Below are 26262 nucleotides of genomic sequence, written 5' to 3' on the forward strand. Positions count from 1 at the left end.
ATGACCTGAGCCGAAGGCAGAGGCTTTAGCGTACTGAGTTACCCAGGTGCCCCTCAAATAAACAAAATCTTAAAAAATAAATAAAGGAAGGGCGCCTGGGTGGCTCAGTGGGTTAAGCCTATGCCTTCGGCTCAGCTCAGGTAAGGATCCCAGAGTCCTGGGATCAAGCCCCACATCGGGCTCTCTGCTCAGCAGGGAGCCTGCCTTCTCCTCTCTCACTGCCTGCCTCTCTGCCTACTTGTGATCTCTCTCTGTCAAATAAATAAAAATCTTTAAGTAAGTAAATAAATAAATAAAGGAGCACCTGGGTGGCTCAGCCATTAAGCGTCTGCCTTTGGCTCAAGTCGTGATCCCAGGGTCCTGAGATGGAACCCCGTATCAGAATCCCTGATTGGCAGGAAGCCTGCTTCTCCCTCTTCCACTCCCCCTGCTTGTGTTCCCTTTCTCGCTGTGTCTCTCTCTGTCCAATAAATAAATAAATAAATAGATAAAATCTTAATAAAATAAATGGCACTCAGTCCTAGTGTGAAGTGTTCTGTGTTGCTGAGCCCATGAAGGCTGACTGCCTTGTGGAGAATATGCAGAAGCCTTGTTAGAGAATCTTGATTCAGACATGAGTTACAGAACTGCTGGCCGTGAGTTCAGTGTCAAGGAATCAACGGTATATATTAAATAAGATGTCTTTAGGTGGAAATACAGTAAAACATGTTTATATATTCATCAGTTAACAAAAATGCTGTCACCAGCAGCTCGCAGGAACCTGACTCTGTGTTTCCCCTGGGAGCAGTAGTTCAATGTTTGCTAATTCCTTGTTTGTGGAGACTTCATAGAACATAACTTCCCCAAGGAATGACATTCCACTATAGATAAATGGGATCCGGGAGCTCAGAGTGGGAGCTCAGAGCTTTGCCTTTTTTAGAGCAGGCTTCTGACTGCCCAGAGGACCCCTTGGAAGGTGGGAAAAGGAGAAGTAATTCTGGCCACATGGAGTGCCTCAGCTGGGCACAGATTTTTCTATCAGATTTGGAAAAAATATATAATAAGATATAACCACATCTGGTCTTTTATAAGCACAAATTGTTAGAGATCAATCTGAAAAGAGGGAGTAAATCTTCGCCCTCCCCCACAAATTCTTTTTTAATTTTTTTAAATTTTTATTATTTTTATTTATTTTTATTTTTTATTTTATTTATTTATTTATTTTATTTTATTTTATTTTTTTTTATCTCCCCCACAAATTCTTAATTCAAGCGTATTTTCCCTTATCTTTGGACCTGTGTAGGAGTTTGTAGAGAAAGTTTGATACTAAAAACCTATCAATTGAAAGCCTTCTTACAACCAGTCAGTAGACACCATAACACAAGGTACAATGTGTGTTATACTTGGCGATTCTCCTGTTTGCTCAGAGCACCAGCCTTTTCAGAAAGGAATCATTTTGTTACTTCTGATTGAAAAGATCACAAGATACTTAAACTTGCTTCTCCAATGCGTTTATTTCCCCCCCCCACACTCTTTCTTTATGAAATGTTTGCAAATTGATTCACACATCTAGGATAGGAGAACGTGAAAATGATTCTGAATAAGGAGGGCTTCACTGAAAATGACCCGAAAATCCAAATGGGAGGAAACAAAGGGAGCATGGGGCCAGCGTGGGCCACAGCACATAATATGCCTGCAGCCTCTCACTGAAGCAGTTTCTGAGTTTTTGTGATTTTTTTTTGTTTTATTTTATTTTTTTTCCTATTTTTAAAATTTTTTTATTTTTTATAAACATATATTTTTATCCCCAGGGGTACAGGTCTGTTGAGTTTTTGTGATTTTATTTTATTATTATTTTTTAAAGATTTTATTTATTTATACAGAGAGAGACACAGTGAGAGAGGGAATACAAACAGGGGGAGTAGGAGAGGGAGAAGCAGGCCTCCCGCTGAGGAGAGAGCCAGATGAGGGGCTCGATCCCAGGACCCTGGGATCATGACCTGAGCTGAAGGCTTAACAACTGAGCCACCCAGGCACCCCCTGAGTTTTCGTGATTTTAAACAGTGCCCCAGCAAACCCTCCTAGATACAATGTTGCATATTCTGGTGCACGTTTCCAGTAAGTACTGACTGAGTATCCTCTGTGTAAGTACTGACTGAGTATCCTCTGTGTGTGTCAGGCGCTGGTAACTGTGGGAAACTCAGCGGGTCACTGGATCATGGGGGTCGTCAATCTGTTGGGCAAGTTAATGGTCTTGTGAGAGAAGCTCCCTAGGACAAATTCCTAGAAGTTGGAAAATTAGGGTGTGTGGCTGGGTTCACGAAGTTGTCCTTGAACAGCTGTACCAAGTCAACTTCTTCCCGAACCCTGGACAACAGTGATGTGGTTCGTCCTTTTAAGTCTGTGTCAATCTGTTAGATGAAATGAGGTATCATAATTGTTTGAATTTACATTTCTTGTTTTTTAATGAGGTAGGTATATGAGGTGGGTGTAGTCATCATTTTTCTTTCTCTTTTGGTGAATTTACCCCTTTTCTCATTAGGGCGATACTTTTTTTTTTCCCCTCTCATTGAGTTGTTAGTGTTCTAAATTTAAATTATTAACCCCTTTTCCTACATATGGCAAATCCTCATTTTTTAAAAAAGATTTTATTTATTTATTTGACAGAGAGAGAAAGATCACAAGTAGGGAGAGAGGCAGGCAGAGAGAGAGGGGAATGCAGGCTCCCTGCTGAGCAGAGAGCCCGATGTGGGGCCCAATCCCAGGACCCTGAGATCATGACCTGAGCTGAAGGCAGTGGCTTAACCCACTGAGCCACCCAGGTGCCCCACTTCCTCATTTTTTAATCTATCTTTCTGCTTGATTTATAGGACCTCGGCCCTACACACAAATTTTAAATTGGTATGCAGTCAACTATATCCATATTTTCCTTTTAATTTATCTACTTAACAAAAGTGGTGCTGAGTGCCAGGGCTATGTGTGTTTTAATACTAATTCATTTGATCTTCATCAGAACCCTATGAGAGGGCCTTGCTAGCATTCTACCTCCTTACCCACCTTTTCTCAAGATGAGCAAACTAGGTGGAGAGAAAGAAGTTAAGCACGTTGACTAAGGTTACCCAGCTAGTAAGTGGTTAAGGGACATCAGGAACCTGGTCCCAGCCATCAGGCTACACCTCCTCCAGCCACGGTGTTTTGGTGTGTGTGTGTGTGTTATCTATAGTCGCTTCGTAAATTCTCCCCAAGTCTCCTGGGTCCTTGAGGGCAAGAGCTGCCCCTTCTGTTTCTCTAGGTTCCTTCCTGGTCCCCTTCATGCAGTCCTGGGCATGGAGCAGCTAGATGCTTCATAAATACTTGTCAACTGAAGACATTGATTAAATCTGGATTCTGGATGATTCCCTCACACTTGTGTTTCTGCTCAAAGAGGAGCTGACAGGTTCTGGGTCTCTGTGTTTCCTCCAGCAGGAGACTTGAGAAGCTGGAGTTTGGTGAGAGCACCTGAGGGAGTGAGCTTCACCTCACCCATTTGACCGTCTTTTCCCTTATCACACATGCCTCCTTCCTTCTTCAAAGAAGCCTCCTGGCTCTGTTCCCTCCTGGAGAAATTTGAGGAAGCCTTTTCCCAGGCTACACCCTTCAGAACCTGTCATGTAAACACCAAGAATGCACAAGGGGAAAACCAAGAGAGGATGGCAGGCAAGGGCCAAGATGCCAGAGCAAACCTTAAAAGTCTCCAAGAGTGGAGGGCCTTCCAGATGTGATGCTATGCTGGGTCTTTTCCTCCTTCTGCACTCAAGGGAAGGGAGCAGCTTTTCTACCATGACCCACAGCATTCTTATATATTATCTCTAAGACACTTAGTCCAACCGGTGATTCAGGGGTTTTCTTTGATCATAATCGTCCCTTCTTTTCTCATACTTGACAATCTCTCTTTGTTTTTCCTTTGAAGGCTTTCATACAGTCATTTTTTCCAGTCTTGCTGACTCTTCTGTAGTCCTTGGGTCTCAAAGTGTGGTCCCTCAACCAGCAGCAGCGTCCCTGGGAGCTTGTTAGAGATGTAAATTATCAGGCCACAGCCCCAATCTATTGAATCAGAAACTGGGGGTGGGGGCCAGCAATTTTTTTGCTGCACAGTCAAGGCTGAGAACCACTGCTGTAATGTGGTGTAATGGTGCTTATGGTCAAAAATTTGGAATATAATAGACACATGTGAAAGAAGCAGGCCAAAAAATTTACCCCATAACTCTGCTGCTCAGAGGGCTAAGATATTTTGATATCTTAGCATATTTTATAATTTTTTTAAAAGCCATTCAAAAAAAGTCCTTGTTACCTTTTATGTGGACAGTGGCCTTGCTTTCTCAGTAGTTCTAATGAAAAACTTTGGGTTTTTTCATTTTTTTTCTTTTCCTCCCCCCAAATTCATCTTGAAACCACAATACTATTCTTTTATTTATTTTTTATTTTTAATTATTTATTTATTAGACAGAGAGAGAGAGAGAGAAAATGAGTTTGGGGGGGCAGGGAGGGGCAGAAGGAGGGGCTCTGAAGCGGACTGCGTGCTCAGCAAAGAGCCCCACGTAGGGCTCATTCTCACCACCCTGTCCTGACCTGAGCCGAAACCAGAAGTCAGATGCTTAACCAACTGAGCCTCCCATGCACCTCCACAACCCTTCTTCTTTTTTAAAAAACTGAGATACATTTGATATACAATATTGTGTGTGAGTGCAAGATATACAACATATATATTTGATATTAGACCACGATTGCCCCTGTCGCGTTCACTAACATCTCTCTAGTGTCACATTATTATCATTTCTTCCAGTGTTGAGAACAATTAAAATCTAGTCACTCCGTTTAGATGTTTATAATACAGTTTTCTTGCTAATAATCACTGAACTGTGTATGAGGTTTCTGGGACTTATTTATCTACTAGTTCCAAGCCAGTCTTTTAAAGCCTGTTTCTGGGGGCGCCTGAGTGGCTCAGTGGGTTAAAGCCTCTGCCTTCCGCTCAGGTCATGATCTCAGGGTCCTGGGATCGAGGCCCGCCTCGGGCTCTCTGCTCGGCAGGGAGCCTGCTTCTTCGCTCTCTCTCTGCCTGCCTCTCTGCTTACTTGTGATCTCTGTCAAATAAATAAATAAAATGTTTTTTTAAAAAAAGCTTATTTCTGATAGTGTAACTTCTGCGCTCAGAAATACTCAATGACTTCCTCTTGCCCTTTGCGTTAGTGCCTATAAACTGCTCACCTTAGCATTAAAGAGTTTGGTCATATTATGTTTCCACTCTTACCCACTAACACACATGCTCCATAAGGAACAAAACCCTTCTATCTCTGGCACTTACAAAATGCTATGTACTTGGTAGGGAGTCAATATTTGTTTGAGGAACCAGTGCATCTTCTAATACGATCAAGCCACATTTAATACATTTTCTTGTGCCATCCATTTCTCCTGCCTGGAACATGAACTCTTCCTGTAGTGCCTTCTCAAAATGTGCATGCCTGGGACCCATTCTAGAAGATTCTGACCTATTAGGTATGGCTTCCTGGGTGTCCCTAATTGAAAAGCTCAGGTCTTTAACATGACTTCCCCATTTGTAACAGGTCAGACACCAACTCGTCTTCATTAGATATCCTCCTTCTAAAGTCATCCCTCGTCCTGGTGTTCCTGATGGTTCCTTCATGCACCTAGCCTCAGTGGACAGGAGGGAAAGGGCAGAAAGGAAAAGGCATCTAAATCAGGCTAGGCCAATCGGGTTATTTCCCTGAGGATGTAGACCATGGCATGGAAGGCAGAGGCAGTCTGTAGGTGGTGGGTATGGAGAGTCAGAAGTTGTGGCCTTGGTGTTGGCAGCCACAGGTGGTCCTAAGTGAGCAGAGAGTGCCAACCTGTAGGGAGGAGATGTGTAGAGGGAAGTGGGAAAGACATTGTGGTCTCAGAGGGAAGGGGAGGGAGGGACTGCCACATGACTCCCCAATTCTGAGAAGCCCAGCTGTGCTGCCTGCCCTGGGCTGACCTGGGTTCCCACTCCTTTGTCCTCTTCACTGGAGTCAGCCTGAAGGATCCAGGAGACCATGCTTGCAGGCCGGCCTCAGGTTGCTTCTCATACACGAAGGTCCCCAGCCCTCCCACCTGCAGTGGCCTCTTATTGCTCATCTCTTCAGGTGTTACTGCGTCATGGGGGCTCGGAGGCGCTACACTGAACTATTCTGTAAGTAACCATGTTAGCCAAAGAACCAGGGATGGGGAGAGAGGCTTCCACGGTGCAGGGCAGGGGAGCATGTTGGAGAAGATGGCAGAAATCGTCAAGGGGAGAGGCACTCCTCTGCACACAGGAGGAGCCTGAGGTTCCACACCGACTGGGGACTGGCTGGGCGGGAAGCCAGGTCTTCCCGCTGCAGACGTGCATGTGCCTCCGGCCCAGGCCTGGAAGGGGCTGTGGAATCGTCCCAGCCGCTCCCCAGCCAGGATGTAAGTGTTGCCCAAAGTGAGTTCCAGGGCACACGCAGGATTCTGCTGTTGAACATGTTTGTAAAAAATGGCTTTTTGGAGACTTCTCAGGGGCAAGGGAACTTCTGAATGTTCAGGAAGGGTATTGAACATGGAGTTGTCCCAAAGACTTTGGCCTCTGCACTCTTTGGTCAGGGAGCATCTATTGCAGAGGTGTGGTTCTGTGGAATTTAAAGGTGGAAAGGAGCTGCACCAAACCTTGCTCTGGTTTTCAACAAATGTGCGAATGGATTCCCCCAGTTCAGACGGACAGGTAGGCAGATGCGTGTAGGTCGCTCTCCATGTTAGGCAGTGCTGGCCCCCCACTGCCTCGTCAGGCTGATGCCTCCTGCCGTCTCACCCAGGATAAGTGGGAGAGCGGGGTTAAGGAATACGGATGGTCCCTGACGTATGATAGTTTGACATACGATTTTTTGACTTTATGACGGTGTGAAAAGCGATACACATTTGGTAGACACCAGACTTCACGTTTGGAATTCGGATCTTTCCCTGACTTAGTGATATCCTGTCCCATCCCCTCTCCGGAGGCTGGGCAGCTTCAGCAAGCCTCAGCTCCCAGACAGCCATGGGATCACCGGGCCAACAACCGGCTAGGCTGCAGCCATTCTGTACCCATACAACTTCTGTTTTCCACTTGCAGGACAGTAGTCGGTAAGTTACCTCATGAGATATCCAACATGTATGTTCGGTGATTTTGCAATTTGCAATTGCAGGTTAATGTACGTGTTCTATGCACGTTCAAGGTGGGCTAGGCTGAGTTGTGATACGCGGTGGGTTAGGTGTATGAAATGTATGAAATGCATTTTTGACTCCTGGATATTTTCAGTTTAGGATGATGGGCTTCCTGGGATGTAACCCAGTCATAATTAGAGAAGGTCTATATGTTTGAGAAGGGAAGAAACTGAAAACATGCAGAAGGAAAGAGAGGCAGGCTCATAAAAGACAGCTGACCTCACCATACTCCACCCTCTACTCAGGGCTTCTCCTGGCCCAAGGCATGCCTGTTTTGAAGGTGTTGTTCACCTACATGGCTGGTTTGGACACTGGAGGCTAAACAGCTCACACGGAGAATTTCAAGAATGACCTATTCTGTGTGCTTGAACTCTGAGGACAAAGAAAGGACTGGAGTGAAAATTAACACACCACTTGTCTTAGTGTGAAAGAAATTTCTAGGTACCGTGTGAGTGTTGTTGGCCATGGGGAGAGTTGGGAGCTGGTGATGGGTGGGAAGGATGGCAGGGGAGTATTTCTTCCTCTCTGGGTGGGCAAGGGGGCTTGGACAAAGGTCTCTGGCCTTGGTTGCTTTGACGGGAGATTCAGTCCCTCAACAGATAGGCAGAAGGAGGGTGCCACCTACACTTGACCGATGTCCAATCGCTGATGTCACCAGTACCTCTGTGAGGCTTCAGAGCTGTCTCTCTCACCTTACACCTTTTGCTTAGTGAGTTTGGGTAGGTCATGTCAAGTGCTCAGTAATTAAGAAGGGTGGGGCTGGATGAACGCCAGCCACCCCTGGGCCTCCACCTTGGAGTCATCTCCTGGGTGGGATTTGCCAGACCAAGGGTAAGTAATAACCCTTGGGGTGAGTGTTTTTAAAGATCGGCCACCCTCCACTTGGAAGCTTTGTTAAAAGGAATGACTCCCAAATCAGTTGGGGTTTATTTTTGGGGGGAAGAAAAATTCAGGAGCCCTGTGGGTTTTTTCTCCCCTTTTGGCTCCATTATGAGATGCTGCAAACTAGAGGGCTTTCTGAGGGGCTTCACCGCTGTTTCTTCCCTTCTCAGCTCAAAATGGCCGGTCCACAGGCCCAGGTGGGTTCGGGTAGGGGTGATGGGTTGGGCTTCTCTTCTGTGGAGGAACCTACAGATTTGGCTCTGTGCAAGCGGGGTGCAATCCTATTTTTATTTGTGTCACCACCAGGGTGTCCTGTTGGACTCTCCTCTCATCCTCTCCCAAGGCAGCTTTAGCAGTGGGTGGCCCTTCCTTGGAGGAGCCTAAAGACTTGGAGTGGTGGCTGCGCCGCCGGTCGCTGGGTGGCCCTGCTAATTGTCTGTCGGGTTCCCGAGAACTCGAAATGTGAAGGCGATAAGGCCGGGTTTCTCTCGAGGTTTCTAAGTCAGTCGCGGCGCTGAGCGTCCCCCACCCATCCAGAGGCCCTACCTACCGGCGTGGCCTCTAGGACGGGCCTCTTGCTCGGTTGTCTGTAATGGCCACCCTCCCTCCCTCCGCAGACACGCGCCGGCAGACGACAGGAGGAGCGGCCAGCGGGGCTGGGGGCTGCGGTGCCTTTGTGCCTTTCCTCCCAGGGCTCGAGGTGGGCGCTGGAGGAGGGCTGGGGACCGGCCTGGGAGCCCCGCCAGGACGCCGTAGTTGGGGAGAAGTGGAATCTCTTCTCCCCCTCGCAAGGCTCGCCCGCATCGTAATTCTTTTTATTTTTACTTTCGAGCCTTGTAAGGCATGCGGATGGGGTAGGAGCGTTCCGGCGACACGTTGCCAGCGGCACAGCGCCGGCCCGCCCGCGTGGCCGGAGGCTGGGGAAGGGGCAGGCCGCGCGCCGCCCGCCCGCCCGCCAGCCCCGCCGCCCACGGTCGCGGCTACCCCGGGTCGCTGGGGCCCGCGCCGGTCACCCCCGCCCCGCGGCGCGGCGGGAGGCGAGTCCGCGCGGCCCAGGCCGGCCCGGGCCCTGGTGCGTCCCCCGGAAAGCGCTCGGGCACGGCGCGCGGGGTCGATCGCGGCGAGGGGCGCGCGGACATGGGCCGCCCCGGCGGGTCCGCACCCCGGGCAGCCGGCGGCCCGGCCCACGTTTTCCCTCTCTCCGGCTCCCTCCGCCCCCTCCGCTCCGTCCCTCCCCTCCGCGCCCCTCCCTCCCCGCGCTTCCCCTCCTCCTGCCTGGTCATGTGTCGCCTTTTTTTGTTTGCAGTGGAAACAATTTCTCGCCGCTCGGCGCGCCCGGGCCCGACGCGCCGCGGCGGAGGCGAGCGGGAGGCGGGACGGGGCGGGGAGAGCGGCGGGGCCGGCGGGAGGACGCGCGGCGCGCCCGGCGGACGCCGCAGGTCCCATGCCGCGCCGCGACCCCCGCGCCCCTGCCGCCCGCGTCCGCGGCCGCCCCCCGCCGCCCGCCGCCCCGGGCTCGCCGCGCCGCGCCCGCGCGTCCTTAGCCGGGCCACCAAGCGATGCCCGCTGGGCGTCCGCGAAACTTTGTGGGCTCCCGCTGAAGGGCTGCGGCGTCCCCGCGCCCCCGTTCCCCGCTCCGGCCAGGTGAGTTTGCTCCCCGCTCCCGCTGGCGCCCCGGTGGGGTTGGGGTGACTCGGGGCGGGGGCGCTCGTCCGAGGCCGTCTTGGAGGCGACCTCGCCGCTCACGGCAGAAGAGGGACTCCGCAGTTCCTGGGGGCAGGGCTCAGACTGGGGGGCCCGGCCGGGCGGGGAGACTGCAGCCCCCGAGCGGGGAAGTTGCCCGGTCCGAAGAGTTTCCTGCCCCGACGTGCGGGCTGTTTCCCGGTGTCTCGATTTCCAAAAGACGCCCGAAAGGAGCAGAGTTGGTATTGTCCGCGGAGGACGGGATCCCCGCCGTTCCGGGCCGGGGGAGGGGGTGCTGCTCTAGGGGAGACCCCAAGATGAGAAACAGGCTCCTAACAAAGATGCCCCCTCCCCCCAAACTGTGCGGGCTTGGCACCGGCAGTGAGCGTCTCCCGAGACCCCCGAGGCCTGACCCCTCCTTACTCCGGCTCTCTAGGAAACCCTCTTTGGGCCCTGGAGAAGTTGGGGGGACGGAGGGCTTTTATTGATGTGTTTTTAAGGCTCGCCGCGGTGCGGCCAATAAAAGGTTTATGACATCTGACCGGCAGTGAAGGTATGCGAGCTCCCAATTGCCCAGTATTCGGGGAGCAGAGCGGTTTCCTCGTTGCCTGGCAACGTCGCTGATTGACGCGGGACGCAGCCAATCGCCGCTCCCGCAGGTCCCCTTGAAATGTTTTTGACAAGTACAGTAGACGGGAGTGGAGCGCGTGCGTGCGCGCGCGCGCACGGAGGGGGGTTACCCGGCCCCTCCAAACTCGCGACTGCCCTGCTCGGCTTCGAGAGGATTTCTTAACTTTTCAAAGTTCACTTCGAACATCTGTTCAAAGCTGGACCAGTAATGTGTTTGTCAGTTATTTGGAAACCTTCTGATAGTGGGCAAGAAATGCAGCTTTCCTGCTGCATTTTCTCCCTTGGAAAGCAAATAAGATAACAAAACACAGCAAATCATATAAAAACAGAAAGAGGGTGTGTGATTGTGTGTGTGTGGAATGTAACTAATAGCACACCGTAAAGTTGTAAGGAGGTCAGTAGTGAGTAACTATTTGCGTATCTGGTGGAGCAACCCTATTGTGGTAGCAGATTAAAAATGTTTGCCTAACTGCAGACTCACATGATCTGGATTCTCGCTCGCTCGCCCCCCCCCCCCCCCAAAATAGGAGGAAAAAAAGATTTGGCAAATTATGTAGTTAGACTATAATAATGGAAAACTCCTCAGCGGTGGTTTCTGGGAACTGTTTTTTAAAATGGAACTGTAGTGATCAGCAGCTCTTGATACCGTTGCTGCGAAAATGCTGGATTTATAGGGTTGCAATTTACAGTTGGACAGCACGAGGGGACAGAAACAAAAAGCAGACAAATGATTCCTAGGTAGCGGACCCCCGTCACTCTCTTCTCCACAGTGCCATTTTTCTAATAAGACCATACTGCTGGCAATGTTTGTTTAAAACAAAAGAAAACATGGAGTATCGTGTGTTAGTTCCTTTGGGAAGCTTCTGACAAATAAGCAAATTGAAAAGAAAGAGCAGCATGTTGTCATAGCAACAGTGCAATTAAATTACTTTACTGTCAGCCATGATATAATTTTCCTGTTTGGAAGCTCGGGAGACATAAAACTTTCATCTGGAGCTGAAGTTGACTTCAGTGCCTGGAGTATTTCGTTCCGCTTTGTATTCTACTGTGTGGATATTCCCGGTTTTCAGAAACTTAGGGTTTCGTGATGGGATCTGGGGAAACTGGAAGGGAGACAAGCCTAGCTTTGATTTGTTCATAAAAATGGTAAAAACATTACCAGGCGGGGCTTCTGTCATACCCCCAAACCTAAAGATACGAGCTTATTCTTTAAATTGTGTCCTGTGCTACTCAGGTTAGGTTTCTTGTTGACGGAAAGAGGTCCCTGTGGCTGAAACTGGAAGTTTTCTGTCCTTGGAGCTGGGCATCTCTCAGTAGCTCCGGAAAGCTTCCTCCCGCCTTCTGCCCGCAGGTTCTGTGTGGGGACCTTGTGTTGGAGGGAGGGTGCTGGAGTTTTCAGGCACCCTTGGCTGGCCATTGGGTGTCTCACATTACGCTTTCTAGAATCCCATTCCAGAGCTTCCCCAGCTGAAGCAGTTACTTTCAGCACACTGCCAATGCGCATTTGGAGTCTTAGAATGATCGTGTCTGCTTTTGTGTTCATTCTGTTTTTCTGGAGAGATGGCTTGATCTTCTTACTCACGGGGAGAAAATAAAACAGACATGCTTCTTAAACCAAGCCTATCGTGTGAGCGCTGTGAGTGGACAGTGGGAGACCTCTTTCATTATCTTTACTGTTCTTTCTGTCTTACACTGAGTACTCGAGGGTTGAATATGCTTTGTATCTATCGGGGTCATTCTGTTTGTGGACTTGCCACGTCCTCATTTTCTTTTCTCATCCGAAGTTGTACTCCCTGTTCTAGGTCATTGATAAAAATGGGGGTGGCATGGGGGGTGCAGAATAGAATTCTGTAGCGATTTTTGTTGCGTTTACCTTCCAGTTTAAGCTGCAGGTTGCTCCTCTAACTTTATTCACCAATTATAATTTCAGTTAGTGGCTTGTCTTCACAGTCCCATTGATTGGTGCGGTGCCCAGAGTTACTCAGTTTTTCATCTGGGGTGTAGTGTCCCAGTAATTGAACGCACTTTTTCCTCTAGTTCCAACCCACAGACTTCCTTGTTTACCACTCTCTAAACTTGCCAGCTGTGATTAAAGTTGCAGAGTTTGGGGCCATTGCTTGTGGAGGAAAGATACAGTCAGATATAAAACACTACCAATCAGCACATGCTGTGGTCAGAATGTTAATTCTGGGACGGTTGTCATGGTTTTCATGTGGAGACAGCTGAACTTAATCTGAAACACCTGGTCTTAAACTTGCAGGTATTTTGCAGTGGGGGCGGGGAGGGAAGGATAAACCCTGAGGCCTAGAACCCCAAGTGACCAGAGTGTGGGGCATGGTGTTTACTTCGCAGTGTTTGTCGTGAGGCTTGAAAGAGTTCTTGCCTGTATATACATTCGTATTTTTTTTTTTTTTTTTAAGATTTTATTTGACAGAGAGAGATCACAAGTAGGCAGAGAGACAGGGGGAAGCAGGGTCCCTGCTGAGCAGAGAGCCCCATTGGGGGGCTCTATCCCAGAACCCAGAGATCATGACCCGAGCTGAAGGCAGAGGCTTAACCCACTGAGCCACCCAGGTGCCACTATGCATTCATATTCTGAGGAGAAACTGAGGCACTAAGAAATAACTGATTATTCCCAGCGGGGCACAGTGATAATATAATGGTGATGTGAATCTGGGAAGAAAGCTTTGTAGAGTTCCCATTCTTTTTGTGATGTATTTGCATTATTAAAGATACTGTAAATAGTTTCAGTCTCCTTGTATTTTAAGAGGTGGCAGGGTCACAGGGCTACACTCGTGGACTGCTTTTACTTTATAGTGGTGGAGTGATGGGGTGGTGGGTCTGTTGTCCTCAGCCTGGCAGCAGGAGATGCTGTTCCCAGGGGCATGGGGTCCATAGAAGTGGTGGGGGTTGGGGGGGTGGGCGCAAAAGAATGAGGAGGGCACAGCTGCCTCTGTTTTGGGTTTCCCCAACTCATCTTTTCTTTGTACTCTGTTCACCAGGAGCCTTCACATAAATGGGTCCCGTCATGCCTCCCAGTAAGAAGCCAGAAAGCTCAGGAATTCGCGTCTCCAGTGGGCTGAGTCAGTGTTACCGGGGCGGTGGTTTCTCCAAGGCCCTGCAGGAGGACGATGACCTCGACTTCTCTCTGCCTGACCTCCGATTAGAAGAGGGGGCCATGGAAGATGAGGAGCTGACCAATTTGAACTGGCTTCACGAGAGCAAGAACTTGCTGAAGAGCTTCGGGGAGTCAGTCCTCAGGAGTGTCAGCCCTGTCCAGGACCTGGACGATGACACCCCTCCATCCCCTGCCCACTCTGACATGCCCTACGATGCCAGGCAGAACCCCAACTGCAAACCCCCCTACTCCTTCAGCTGCCTCATATTTATGGCCATCGAGGACTCTCCAACCAAGCGCCTGCCAGTAAAGGATATCTACAACTGGATCTTGGAACATTTTCCGTATTTTGCAAATGCACCTACTGGGTGGAAAAACTCAGTGAGACATAATTTGTCTTTGAATAAGTGTTTTAAGAAAGTGGACAAGGAGAGGAGTCAGGTAAGCTTTTTGGGTCTGGAACTCAAGTTTTTCTTTTTTAAAAATGTGCCCTTTCTCCCCATGAAAAAACAATGTCGAGGGATGTAAATTCACTACACCGAAGGGCGCAGTTATAATTGAGTAATTTTATTTCATTCATTTGGTGGCAGAGAACGTCCTTTGCCTTCAACGTGGTCATTGGATTGTGTTTCTGGTCTTCATGCTGGATTGAGGGTTTCCCACTGTGGTATCTGAACATAATCGCAAAACGGTGGTTCGCATACTTGATTGGTTCTTGGGATCATCGCTCAATGTGGATGGGTCCCTTTGTCCATGTTCCAAGGACAGCCATTAACCGTGGGGTATGTATGTATACATTGGAGGAAAATTGCCACCTGGGACAAGAGAAAAATGGCATTTCTTTTCTAAGTGTTAACTTGGAGAGGGGCAGCCTCTCCAGGATTCTAGAATAAATGGACAGTAATGGGCATTGGGAGGTGGCCAAACAGTACACTCCCATACCGGACAAAGACGTGGATTGCCGAGGTGACTCCAATAAAATCAGGCATACACGTAAGTGGTAACTTCAAAACAATGGGTATGAAAAATTGGGGTCAAGTTCCCTTTAGAGATGGGCTTCCAAGAGATTGACTTTTGACTGTACGGTCTTAGTCCAGGTTTCCTGGTCTGCTGAAACGAGAGTTTCTGTAATATCATGGTAGGAACAGTAGAGAGAGGGTTGACAGGGCTGGAACGCAGAGCTGCGGTCTGACTTTGGAGTTCTGAAAAGTTAACAGCTGCATTTGGGACGTAAGCTGGGAAATGTTCTGGCCCCAGAGTTGTCAGATTATTCCTGTATGTTTCAGCCTGGGTTTTCACCATAGTGACATTTCATTGTATAGCTGGAGATCTGCTTTTGCCCCTTCTTGAAGTTCGGCTGTGGGTCCACTGGCTGTGCAGTGTTGGGGCCTTTCCTTCTCCAGAAACATGGTCCTGTTTGCAGTAAAATCTAAGCTGGAGAAAACTCTGCTCGTCTTGGGCGTGGAAGAGTATGAATCAAGAAGGGGTGGCGCCATATTTCTCCTTGCTGCAGCTGGGACACGTTTTTCTGCAAATGCTGTTCCCCTGGAGTTTATGTTCAAGATGGGGAGTGGGTATGCAGGGTTTGAGGAGGGGGCTTGCTTGGGAACCCCGGCAAGGATGTGGACACTCAGGAGCTTTGCCTTTGACTGCTGGGCCAGGCGATGCCTGGGTCTGGTGTGCACATGCAAATAGACCACACGTCCGTATTTTTCACTAAGTGTGACATTCGTGGGGCGCTGCCGCTGTCCCTGGGTGTCCACTGCTCTCTGTCCTTCCCTCCACCTCGCCAAAGGAGCACACGGAGACCGACCTCGTACTTGGTCTGTTGACTGCTTTACCATTCTTCTTTGAACTTAAAGAGGGTTCACCGCAACCCCGTCAAGATCCAAGTCCGTGCTATTAAATATTTCTGTATAGCTGGGTCTTTATGGTTAGGAGGGGAAAATCTTAGAAAGCAACTCCAGGATGAGAAGACAGTGAAGAAAATGCTGTCCAGGTCCCCCAGAGTCGTATGTCCCCGAGAAGGCGGTGAACAGCACGTTCAGTTTGGCACGAACCTGTCCTGCGTGTCACCCCCCGCCTGGCTCCGTGTTTGCCCGAAGCCAGCACACAGAAAAGTAACGGAGCAAACGCTCACTCAGAGCCATTCAACAAAGCAGCTCTGCAGTGTGCAGTGAGACTCGGACGGAGCCCCCCCTCCCCCGGTGACAGGTGTGTTGGGCGGGGTGTGCATGTGAGTGAAGGCACACAGGCTGGAGTGCCATCTCCCCCTTGTGTGCCCCCAGCCCCTGCTCGGGGAGTCCATTTTTCCAGGGGTGACGGTTGTCCTGTGGAAGTGGAATGGCTTTATGGATTTGAGATTGTTAATCTTAGGAAATGTGGGGTTCCGGATTCCTAGCTGTGCCGACCTGTATTGACGTGTTTCTTATCGGATGCCAGTCAGTGTTGTCGTTGGGAGGTTGTTCCCATTGTTTGTGATTTTACGAGAACAGAGCCCAGAGTGTGAGTTTCCTCCGTTTCTCCTCCTTTCTTGGGTTACTCCCACCGCTTTCCAGGGTGCCCGTGCTGGCCCCTCCATTTGGGGTTTCTCCTCTGGCTAGCTCAGTAAAGGGGAAGGCATTCTCCCTGACACTTTGCTCAGTGAAAGCCTCTTTGGCTGTACAGGTAAGCTTGTTTTTCTCCCCCCGCCCCGGGGGATTGTACTTGCTGGTAGCTTCCACATTGAGGTTGGGCCACTGTGCAGCGACCAAGTGCCCCCGAATGTTGGTGAGAAATATGTGTTCGTTGAAGGGGGAGAACGGAAGGCTTGCACATTATAGACAATTTTTTTTTTCTTCTGAAAGTGTGGAACACAGTTTTAAGCTCAGTATCACTGAGATTGCAGGATCCGGTGTGGTCCTTATTCTTGCGGGCTTGGAACACGTCCCCTGCTGGATACCTGCCTGCCTGGGATGTGGGAGAGGGATCTTCCAAGACTGCACCAGCAACCCCTGGGGCACCGCGCCATGAGCATTTCTGGCTCCCGCCCTGGAGATGCTCATTCAGTCGGTTTGAGGTGGGTTGGGGACGGATTGGTGGTTCTGATAAGCTCTATGGGTGTTTCTGACTTGCAGCCAGATTTGAGACTCCCTGAACTACATGCCCTCTTGGGTTCTTTCCAAAGCTGAGATTTCATCGGGAACATCTCATGAATGAGTAAGTCGGGGAGAATAGACAGTTTTGCTTCCATTTCTCTCTCTTTTTTTTTTTTTTTTTAAAGATTTTATTTATTTGATAGAGACACACAGCAAGAGAAGGAACACAAGCCGGGGGAGTGGGAGAGGGAGTGGGAGAGGGAGAAGCAGGCTTCCTGCCGAGCAGAGCACCCGATGTGGGGCTTGATCCCAGAACCCTGGGATCATGACCTGAGTTGATGGCAGATGCTTAACAACTGAGCCACCCAGGTGCCTCTATATTTTATCTCTTATAAGACTTGGATACATAAAGACTTAAAAGGGATTGTGAAAGATAGAATTTTTTTTTTTTTTGTAATCCTAGAGAAATTCAGACACACGTGGAGAGAGAGTAGCATGATGACTCCCTCTCACCCCCGTTGCCCACAACCAGCTCGAGAGTTCGCAAGCTTCGAAGCAGATCCAGATCTCAAGTCCTTTTTTTTTTGTTTTGTTTTGTTTTAACTTTTTTTTTTCCCCCATGTTCTTTTACCTACCGTGTGCAGAAGAAAAATCGCCAGGTTTTACATCAGCTCAATTCCGGCATCTCCCTGAACCAAGCAAACACTTCCTTGGTCTCACCTAATATCAGATCCATATTTAGAGATCTCTGAGGGTTTATAGAATGTTTGATTGAATTGGGATCCAAACGTGGTTTATGCTGTGCAGTTGGCTGTTAGGTGCCTGGCGTCTGTTTTCCTCGACAGCAGCCTCGGCCCCTCCCCTTTCCAGTGCCCTTCCTCATTAGAGACCCATCCATTGTGCTCTGGAGTGGCCCAGCTTCCGGCGGCTTCATGGCAATTTCATTTAGCATGTTCTTTTATCCCCTTGTATTTCTGTGAAATGGAAGTAAGGCTGGATCAAGTTTGGCCCCCCACCCCCCTAAAATGCTTTATAGACCATTCTCCCTTGTTCTCACGTGAGGAAGGCTGGTGGCCCCTCCTGGGGATGCCGAGTGTCAGCTGTGGGCCCACGCGGGGTTGGCTGTTTGCACCTGTGCAGAGTTCCCCACCAGCAGTGGCTGGACCTTTGCCTGAATCAATCACAGGAGAGTTTCAAAGTCTGAGAATTAAGTTTTATACCCCATAAATACAGATCTTGGTTAAGACTGTAAGATGAGCCCCTGCTAACCTCTCTGAGTACTTGTAAAGGAGAAGTAAAGTGCCATTCCCTTTTACAGACTGGATTATAACCGCTTGGGTATGTGTGTTTCTATTTCTGTGCCTTCTCTTTACTTCTTACTAGTTTAATGAAAAATGTTGTTGCAAGAGGGTTTACCAAGGAAACACTCTACAAAAGTATATTTATTGGGGTGCCTGGTGGGTCAGTCCTTAAGCGTCTACCTTTGGCTAGGGTCATGATCCCAGGATGCTGGGATTAAGCCTGGCATCTGGCTCATGCTCAGCGGGAAGCCTGCTTCTCCCTCTCCCACTCCCCCCTACTTGTGTTCCCTCTCTTGCTGTGTCTCTCTCTGTTAAATAAATAAATATATATTTTTAAGAAAGTATGTTGAGGCGCCTGGGTGGCTCAGTGGGTTAAAGCCTCTGCCTTCGGCTCAGGTCATGATCTCAGGGTCCTGGGATCAAGCCCTGCATTGGGCTCTCTGCTCAGCGGGGAGCCTGCTTCCCCCTGCCTCTCTGCCTGCCTCTCTGCCTGTTTCTGATCTCTGTCTGCCAAATAAATAAATAAATAAATAGATAGATAGATAGATAAATAAATAGTATGTTTATTATATCCAGAGCTGGATTTTTTTAAATTATTTATTTTATTATTAGTTTTTTTTAGTATTCTCTGTTTGCAGCAGGAGGCTGGAACCCACAAGCCCAAGAGTCAGAGTCACATGCTTTTTTCCTACTTAGCCAGCCACATGCCCCCTGGGCTGAGTGCTTTAAATACAGTTTTAGCTTATTGTCTTGGTTGAAAGAGGAGTGGATTAGAAGCCAGGCTACCTGGTTCTAGCTTTGATGCTGGTGCTAAGCTGTCTTGGCTCTCACGCGGAAGCAGGAATTTGTAATGGCCAGGCTTCTTCACTGGGGTCTTTGGAGATCAGAGGCTCTGCAGACAGCCTGAAATTATTGACCGCGTGCCCTGTGACTCTGCATGTTGCGTATTCCTGGAGGATCCCAAGATTTTGTTCATTCGATAAAAAGCGGATGAACAAATGGAACCTCCGACTCAGGAGAAGGGAAAAGCCACGTGTATTTTGTAATAACAGTAACAGACACAATATGGAAACCCCTTCTTTAAACCCTCCATATGCCATATCCCACTTCCTCACTACAGTCCTGTGAGGTAGGTCCTATTTTCCTTCTTCAAATAGGTGAGGAGTTAAGCTCAGAGCCGTTAAGGAACTCCCCAGAGGTCACAAAGCTGGTAAGTGGGAGAATGGGAATTCAGCTTCCCTCCGTCCAGGTTTGGAGGGCCTTCCGCTTAAACTAACCTGGGTGCTCGAATACACTCGGTAGACAGGCTGTTGCAGGTGATCTCTACATTCTTCCTCAAAATAGTCTATGAACATGACCTATAGGGAACTAAAATAACACCAGTAAACCCAGAATTTACTTTGGGGGTGCAGGGTAGAGAAAGAAACACAGAGAATCTTTTTGTGCTGTTGAGATGGGGCCAGATTCTGTCGTGGTCAGCAAATGGGAAGAGAGATGTGGCATCTGTACGAAGCCTACCACTGCCCTCTCGACTTCCTGCTTCCAGGGTCCCTTCTCTGTGCACAGACACTGTTCACACAAGCTCTCCCTTCCAGTTGCCAGGTCCCTTATGTTTCGCTTCTCCATCCACGTGGATGAGATTTTTTTCTCAAAGGCAGATTGGAAAATGATCTCTTATGTGGCGGGACACCCCCATATGCACTGTTGCCTCTATTCTGCCCCCCACTTTGGTAGTGTCAGCGCCGTATCAGGAGCCTTTCCCGTTCCCGTGATGCTAGTCCGTGCACCCGTTCCAATGATGGTGCTTTTAGGAAGAAGAGATGACTTCTTTTATTTTGGGTAAGGGATGCCCTTTGAAGGACTCCGTAGTCTGGTTTTGGTGGGGAAGGTCCTAAAAATCAGGGTAATGTGGAATTGGGGGACAGGCGGAAAATGAAAGTTTCTTCCTATGGGCTGCCTCTTGCTCACCAGTGCATACTGCCCAGCACGTGGCTTTTTCTTGTCCGTGCTAAACGTAGACTTTGTTGCCTTAGAAGGTTGAAACCTTTTCATGGTGTCCCAGCGCCTTAAGTAAATACAACCCCTTGTCGCCAGCGCTGGAGTAGGGAGCGTTTCGTACCAGCATCCGGTCATTCCAAGAAGCCTGTACCATCCTTGGCCACGTTCTCCCACGGATCCCAGCACTCTGCTTCTTTCTGATTCTTCCAGATACTAGATGCATTGGCGGGGGTGGGGGGAATGCATTTCTGTTGTCCCAATCTTGCCGGCTGTTCATTGTCTGCTCATTCGCTCGTTCCAAAGACTTCTTAAAATATCCGTTATTGTCCGTTCCTACTCTACTCAGTACACCAAGTGCTGGAAGGATGCAGAGTTGAATGTGCGGCTGGTGGTCCAGTGAGCCCCCCCAACGCCCTTTCCTCCTGGCTCCTGGAACTTACCAGCAGAAGTCCTTCCTTCCTCCCTGTCCCCTCCTTTTGCTTATGTTTCCTGTTTCTGGCCCTTCTGTTTCAAAATACACTGTTTTCTCAGGTCCTCCCATAGTGATGGCTGTTACTGACCTCGCTAAGGAGCCCTACAAGTCTTCTGGAAAGCTTGGTTCTTCTGGACTCGAGGGCCCCACTGGTGGTCAGTAGCTCTCCCCATGAATGGTTCAAAAAATGCCGTGTTTTCTTTGGTAGGGCTACCTGGTACCTGGTAGGTGTATGGGGTGCTTCTTCATTGAAGCACTGCCTGGATATCCAAGCAACAAGAAATTGCTCTCAGAACCTCCCCCCATTGAGCTGGAGAGGCTTTGGGATTTCCCTTTGAAATCACTTTGGCTGCAGGATAATTCTCTGCAGTAAATAATATGGGAAGTTGGCGCACTGACCTCCTATTTGAAAGTCATAGGTTTTGCTTCTTTCATAAATAATGATGGGTTGTTTGGATTAATCCATCGTCTCTCTCTTTCAGAGCCCTTGGTCATCTTAATGCTGTTAAGTTTTGGCAAGATGATGGCAGGTCTTAGATTTTATAGAAAATTCCCCATCTTCCCAGTGGACATTTTTGCACTTGAAACAGATGATTGTGTATTTTTAAAAGGCTAATGTAGTGTTTTGATGATACTGTGGTTTATTAGGCAGGTCTTTTGTTTATGAATTTTGGTTTTATGGTCACCTTAAAGTACCTTATTCCCAATCCCCACTCTTGTCACTTTTAGTATTTGCCGCTTGTCTCAGTGAATACATCTGCGTAGCCCTGTGAGGGTTAATCTTTTGGCTGCGTTTGGTTTAACATGGGCCTGAAGTTACTGTCAGAACTTCCCAGATGGTTCCGTGGAGGGCCTCCGTGTTAGTAGGTCGTCAGTGTCTCTTTACCTGTGATTTCAGAGAAACCAGGGTCCTCTCCTTATTAGTTTGTTCAGTAGAATTATTTGGTAACATGAAAGGTTAAGTTAAAAAGCGAGATCTGGTTCTTGCCTTTTGGGAGCTTGATTGCAGGGAAATAGGAGCCATAATAAAAAATGAAGAAGAAGAAACCAGCACAGGTATGGGAAGTGTGCCAGGTTAGTGAGGTGACAGGTGTCGTTTGAGGTCAGAAAGCTTCTCTTCCCCAAAATGGGTCATGTGGGTACTCTTCATGGGGGGGAAGCACTCGACTAAATATAGGAAGCATTCTTCTGGTGTGGGAATGAGCACGGGACCTCCAAGGATGGATAAGGTAGGATGAGGTTTGACTATTTATTCTAGAAAATTCAAGCAGCAGTGAATTAAACACACTACAAGGGGATTAGTCTGCCACATAGAATAAGTCTTGAGGAGCCGGGCAGACACACATGCCATCTCTCTGCTCTGCTGTTCTTGGTCAGTGCTGGTTTCCATTCTCAGAGGCTCCTCGTGGTTGGAGGTGGCATCAGCTGGCATGTTTCCATGTAGGAAGTAGGAAGGGGTATGCAGGGAAGGACCCAAGGTGGGGGTCCCAATGATGTAGCAGTTTTTTTTTTTTTTTTTTTTTAAATTTTTATTTATTTATTTGACAGAGAGAATACGAGCAGGCGGAGTAGCAGGCTCCCCACTGAGCAGGGAGCCAGATGTGGGGCTTAATCCCAGGATCCTGGGGTCATGACCTGAGCCGAAGGCACTAGCTTAACCAACTAGCCATCCAGGCACCTCTGAGTTAGCGGTTCTAAGGAGCTTTTTTGGAAACCCCACGGTCTGCTTTCATCTCATTGGCTGTCCTCTGGTCACATGACTACAAAGCAGGCTAAGAAAGGTAGTCTTGTGGCTGGGCCCACTGCAGTCCCAAATAAAACGTTGCTTGTGTTGCTAAGCAAGCATGGGATTTTCTGTCACTGAGGTCTAGAGGAGATGAATGTTGCTGGACTCAAGGGATGTGTTGGAACAGTGTCAGGGAAGAGGAAGGAGAGAGACGGGTGGTCAGGGAGGTTATGTAAGTAAGAGTAAGGTGTCGGTGGGGAAGCTAGCACAGCAAGGGGGAAACTTTAAATTGCTCTGGTAACTTAACTAAAGCAGAGACGCTGACCCATTTTTTTTTTTTTTTTTTTTAAACATGGCAGTTAACCAAGGTTTTGCTTCAAGATATTCTGGTTAAATTGCATTTAATATTTTCAAAAGCAATAGCTTGATAGAGGTGAAGATGTAGTCTGTGCCAAGTATGATAAGAAAAGCAAGGAAATGTATGGTTGAAGATAGCACTGTAAAGTTGTTTTTTCAATAATAACCTGCCAGTTTGCCGTGTGAGGTTACAGAGCATTCCAAGAACGGGATGAAGTCTTTGATGTGTGTGTGTACACACGCTCACGGGTGTGTTGTCTCAGCAAGAGACCAGTCAATACAGGCGGAGAGATTGTGCTGCTTCCCCGGGGAGATGCTCTCCAGTGACCCCTTGGTCTCGTCCTCTTGTCCCCACAGAATAGGTGGGGTTCCGCTCTGTGCCCGGTGGGTTCAAGTTCAGGCTTGTCTTCCATTTGCTGGGGTTCTGTGAAATGCCTCTCAGAGGCTGTGTCTGTACTCCTCTAGGGGCAGGACCGAGAAGTGATTTAACTAATGTCACTAGACAGAAAACAGTCAGCTAGCAGGACGTTTGTACACTTTGTTTTTAGGAGGAAAAATAAAAAAGGGCCAAGTCACATGAGCGCTACTCTCATCATGGCTCTGGTGGGGGTGGGGGGAAGCATCCGGGGTCTCCTGAAATCAGAGTACAGCAGTGTGGCCCAGAGCTGCGCCCCGCGCAGTATTCTGAGAATACCGCATGGAATGCTCAATTCTTTCAGTGTCTTCCAAAGATGCCATCATGAAAAGGGAGAACCTGTGTTCGTAGCCTTGATTCCGAGACCCTGCAGAAGCCTTAGTTTGCAAAGTAAAAATAGACTCAGCGTTTGCCAAAAAAGTAGCTTCGTCTTTTTAGAAGCATTTTTAGCAGTGATCATTCATGCCACACATACATGGGGAGTGCCAAGCACAGTTTGGGTGCCTAGGCTATAGCGGTAACCTGTTATAGTTAATTACCCATCTGTTCTAGACTATCCATAGGGCAGGAAGAAGGGGAGGGCGATGTCCATGTTAAATAGTAGGTCCATACATGGACGCCTGGGTAAGAGATCAGATAGTGATACACGCAATGAAGATACAACAGGGTAATTTGCTGGAGAGGGGTGGGGAGGAGAGCAGGAGGCTTCCTGGAGGTGCTTTCGGGCCATGCTTTAAATGGCAATAGGGGTGCTGCAAAGATTGGAACAGAGAGCACAGCAGGTGCAGAGGCCCTGAGGTAGCAACAGCTTGAAATGTCCAAGGAAAAGAAAGAAGGCTAGTAGAAAGCACATTAAAGAGGGAGAATGAGACGTTTTAAAGAGACATCAGGGAGAGAAGCATGTATCTGGGCTGGTTCCAGTGGTGGTTAGAGATGACAAGAAATGGTGCTGGCTTAGACCAGAGTTGGGGTTTGCAGATGAGGGGTTGTGGGCAGATGAGCGTTGGGAAGTCAGATGGCGGACAGAGCAGAAATTCTGTTTTGACCATGTTAAATTTGAGGTGGCTTTTGAACATCTGAGTGGAGCTATCAGTTTGGAGCTTTGATATGTGAGTTTCAAGCTCAGCAGAGAAGTCAGAGCAGAGGTATAAATCTGGGACACATTAGCACTTAGTTGGTGGAAACTAAAGAGGATTTCTGGATTATCTCTCCATCAGAAAGGAAAAATCAAACCTCTGTTTCAGTTCTTACTAAAAATTACATTTCCACTACCATTTGACTAGAGAATTCATTTTAGGGTATCTTCATATTTAGAGGGAAAAATTCAGAATTATTTCAAAAACAACTTACCTGTAGTTATTATAGTTCCTGCCTGTAGTTTTGCAGGCAGAAAACAAACCTTTGCTTTTTTGTAACGAGATGGTAATTTCTAATTGTGCTCCGGGCTGGTGGTGCCTCGGAGATGGGGAGAGAAATGCACTCTAGTAAACACCCCATTTAGCAAAGCCCCCTAACCCATGACTTCCCTGAGTTCCCTGCCATCTGGTCCCTGGCTGGAGAGAGGAATTTTTCTTGTATATGTGTTTCCATAGCAACGAGTTTGCAGTTGATATGGAAAGTAAGCAGTTGCCTTAGCAACAGAGTTGCTGATGTGGTGGCTCCCCAGCTTCCAGGGAATGGAGAAGCTGACCAAACTAGTTTAGATGCATCGAGTAGGGCACTGTAATGTAGGGCTGCACACGCCAGCCCTGCCAGTGTAGGATCCCTTCTGCTTTAAAAGAGATCGCAGCCCCTCCCCTCCACCAGAAGGAAGGCTTACTGAGGTAATAAATCAGACAGAAGTAGCTGCTGTCAGTTGAAATAGATTATAAGAGGGATTTCCCGGTGGAATTTATTTAGTTTCTCTTAAAGGAGAATGTCGTAGTTTGGTTGCAAGGAAAGGAAAGCCACCCAGGCTGGCATCTGTAAAAGAGTGTTTGTCCCAAAGATAGAATAATCAGTCCCACCGGGCAGGTGGTGAGGCACAAAAAACACATCTTGGGTCTGCAGTCAGTGGAACTGCTCCCTACGTCGTCCCTCAGTGGTCCCTCGGGGATGCTCATCCCCACCTTTCTGTGGGTTCCAGTTTCTTCTTTGCAGTCTAGCTTCCTCTGTGTGGCTGTTGATTTCTGCTGCATAACACCATTGGCTTACTGCGATGGAAACTTGGGAGCCAGCCCTCTCGATGTGATGGTCGCCGTGCCCAGAGACATCAGCCCCATCATTTCTGTGCAGTGTCTCTCTCATAGTTCCAGACACACGGACTTAGTCATCCTGGGCTAGATGCTCAGGTCTGGTCGAAACAAGGGCAGGGTTTTCTGGATCCCGGCATCTGCTGGGATGCTCCTTCATGTGGGCTGGGGTCAGGGCTGGAAACCTGCCTGCCACAAAAAAATTTGGAAACCTTTGGTCTTTCAAAAACATTTCAGTAATCAAAATAAAAATAAGAGGAGCTTTTGAGTGTTTTATATTCTCTTTCCCTTTGTGTCTCCTCAGGGCACCTGTCCCCAGGTGTTGGAGACTAATATACCAGTGAATACTGGGACCATCCAAGTCTCCTTTCCGATTCTTTATCATTGCTGTGATGACTTCATCTTCCTTGCGTTTTGTTTCCATAGATTTGGGGCTGGCATTTCCCAACTAGCAAAGTTTTTCTTTGGTGGCCACTTCTTCCTGCCAGCTGCCCTCAAATTGCCTATAATCACAGGGTTGAGTGATTACCCAAAATTATGAACTCTAGCCCCCTGTTCTAGACAGGAATAAATGTCAGCTATCCAACACAAGTTGTCCAGATTTTCAAGATCAAGAGATTGGATAACGGTTCTTGCTAACCGGCCCATGTCATCCCAACATGGGGAAAAAACGTAATTACTCTGTGCAGGGACTGGCAGAGACAATACAGAGAGATTACCAAACTTTGGTGTCGTGGACTGGGCAAAGATAAAAAGAGACCAGAAAGATTAAAAGTGGCATTTGCCATTTACCAAAGGATTGACCAATGGCCAAGATTACATGGTTTGGAAATCCAAAGGAGAAAAATGATGCCTAATGGGAAGTGGAACCATGGTGGGACTCCTGGGGACGGCACAGAATTTCATTAGCCGGACCCTTCAGGAAGACCAGGACAACAGGGGTAGTTGGCAAGGAGAGAGGAGGTCATGAATCACCAGGGTTAGCTTGCCATGGTCAGGGGGGAGCGGACAGCCTGGGGAATAGAATGGGAAGTCATATGCGCGAAGCAGAGTGTGCAAAATGGAAACTGATATTTTCACAGAGCTTATGGGGCGCTGTTTGGAATTGCGTGAGGCATTTGTATCTATGAACTTACAGCTTTCCAGCAACTGCA

General features: G+C 48.5%; 1 protein-coding gene across 12 annotated transcripts in view; it reads left to right on the forward strand.

The window, feature by feature from the left end:
* Positions 1-26262, forward strand: part of FOXN3 (forkhead box N3) — a 398912-nt gene that overhangs the window by 161714 nt on the left and 210936 nt on the right. For 8 of the 12 annotated variants that reach the window (XM_059182534.1, XM_059182536.1, XM_059182537.1 and 5 more), the window contains one exon: positions 13416-13972. In XM_059182534.1, the coding sequence (XP_059038517.1) occupies positions 13430-13972 (543 nt within the window). In that variant the 5' untranslated portion in view covers positions 13416-13429. Of the gene's footprint in view, positions 1-6018; positions 6188-9584; positions 9745-13415; positions 13973-26262 lie in introns of those variants that run through there. The other 4 variants (XM_059182532.1, XM_059182545.1, XM_059182541.1 and 1 more) reach the window with 3 other exon arrangements.

The sequence above is a fragment of the Mustela lutreola genome, chromosome 7 (assembly GCF_030435805.1).
Source record: "Mustela lutreola isolate mMusLut2 chromosome 7, mMusLut2.pri, whole genome shotgun sequence".
Lineage (NCBI taxonomy): Eukaryota > Metazoa > Chordata > Mammalia > Carnivora > Mustelidae > Mustela > Mustela lutreola.